This window comes from Stegastes partitus, unplaced genomic scaffold (genome assembly GCF_000690725.1).
Source record: "Stegastes partitus isolate 25-593 unplaced genomic scaffold, Stegastes_partitus-1.0.2 Scaffold91, whole genome shotgun sequence".
NCBI lineage: Eukaryota > Metazoa > Chordata > Actinopteri > Pomacentridae > Stegastes > Stegastes partitus.
This window is the reverse complement of record NW_007577822.1, coordinates 648,311-650,430: the sequence shown is the minus strand read 5'-3', so window position 1 is coordinate 650,430 and position 2,120 is coordinate 648,311. Positions and strand designations below refer to the sequence as shown.

The window sequence follows — 2,120 nt, the reverse complement described above, 5'->3', positions numbered from 1 at the left end:
ACTGAGGGGGGAAACAAAGCTTTAGTTACTCTGATTTGCAGCTTTTCAGATGAGAAATTAAACTACTGATTTATTTTAAATGCATCGTTTATTATTAATATTAAAAATAATTGTACATTTGCACTACAGGGAATGTTAAAGTTGCACATGATCATTTATGAATTGATTCCTGTGTTTGGCTGTAATGTGTTGTTTTACTCACCAGGTGCCAGAATAATGCCGCTAGCTTCACAGGATGAAGCACAAACTAGCAGCTGCACATCACTAATGCAGAACATGAGCTTTTCTGTGGCTTCACGAGTACAAAAAATTCACAAAAACAACTTGTGCTTTGTGATTTTTGCACATGATGTTAACACATGATGGGTTTTTAATGATTTTTAACCACACCCTGTGTTACTCTCACATAGAAAAAAAAATGCTCCAAAACAGACTCTACCTGAAGAAAAATGTTTATTTTCTATCAAACAGAAATCTCTTACAAGCTTGTTTTATCTTTGGAAGGTTCAGTCCGTACATAAACGGGGTGATCATCGGCTGACAAATGAGAAGATACACAGACAGAATCACTCGGACTTTCTGTGGTAAATGAGCCCCGTCAAACTTGGAGTCGATGAAGTGAAAAGCACAGCCGACAAACAGGTTGGACACCGAGACGATCTGAGGCGCGCACGTGGTCACGGCTTTTTGCTTGTTTTCCTTAAACGTGCTCAGGCAAGCTGCCAGAATCTTAATGTAGGAAGCTGAAATCAAACCGAACGGGACGACAAAACTCACAAAGACAAAAAGCACGTCAGACACGTAGCTGTTTACTGAAAGCGAACACGCGAGTTTAATGACTAAGTGGTGATCGCAAAACACTTTGTCGATGACGTTGCCACAAAACTTCAAACCGATGATGAACGAAAATGAGAACATGAAGTTAACGAGCGAATACGTCCAGACGAGCACAATGATCCTGAGCACCCTCCGTGTGTTCATGATGGTGTTGTAGTGCAAAGGGTAGCACACGGAGATGTACCTGTCGTAGGCCATGGCTGCTAAACTGCAAAACTCAACAGAGGCGCACGTGTAGATGCAACACATCTGCAGAAAACACCACGGCAGGCTCACCTCGTGGCTGTCGGACAGCATTTGTGAGAGCAGGAGAGGATAGAGTGACGTGCTGCCGCCGATCTCGTTCACAAACAGATTACAGAGCAGGATGTACATGGGCTCATGCAGCCTTCTGTCCACGTATATGACCACGATGAGGAACGTGTTGGCCACACAGACGGACACATACCACGACAGCATTACGCTAAAATACAGATATTTTAACTTCCCAATGTTACCGTATGCAGCCAGCACAAAAGACACGACCTCACTGGAGTTCTCCATTTCTTCTCTGTGCTGTGTGGTTGTCACATAGTGCAAACATAGAAAGCTCAGTAATAGTTATGTTTCCCCTTCATAGAGCAATAAGAGCACCACATCCCAACAGCAGAGCAGAATCTCTATTACACATGTTTTTATAGGTTACCTCTTTACAACTTGTTCCTTCTTCTCAGTCACCTGTGACAAGATGTATATCAGTGATCAAAGAAGCAAACAGCTCCATGAAATTCACATTTGCTCAGCAGAAATGATTCAGAGATGTCAAGATAAACCGAATATCAAGAAGGCAGCAGCTCGCCTCCCAGATGGACGACACCAAAGGCTCATTTATACCGAGGAGAGGAGAAAGGCGATGGGTTGGGCTGCTCTGGAGAAAGAATCTGCAAAAGTGTTCCCCAAAAGGTTTTTCTGAGTGGGTTGAACTTCTGCTGAACTCTTTTTTTTTTCTCTCTCTCTGTTTTAAGCTTTTACATCATTTTGTAAGTGTGACTAAAATCAACACGCCATAGGTTTAATCACACACCAAGGCTTTCCAGAGGATCCATAAACCTTTCTAATAAACATTTCTTAGCATGCTGAGAGCTGAATTTACCTGAGAGGATTGTGACTTCAGCTTTGGAGCTACAGGAATATCAAACACAGTGAAATCTGATCGTCAGGTTTCCCCATGAAGGGTTTATTCATGCTGTAGTCGGTTGTACAAACAGGCCGAACCAAAAAGCAGCAGGGATCGTGTTCACGTC

General features: G+C 42.7%; 1 protein-coding gene across 1 annotated transcript in view; it reads right to left on the bottom strand.

Annotated features, from left to right (window-relative positions):
• LOC103353999 (olfactory receptor 11A1-like) overlaps nucleotides 1-1,380 on the bottom strand; it is a 10,945-nt gene extending 9,565 nt beyond the window's left edge. Inside the window, exon 1 of the mRNA XM_008277223.1 lies at nucleotides 470-1,380. Coding sequence (XP_008275445.1) covers nucleotides 470-1,380 — 911 coding nt within the window. The remainder of the gene's footprint in view (nucleotides 1-469) is intronic.
• Nucleotides 1,381-2,120: the final 740 nt, after the last annotated feature.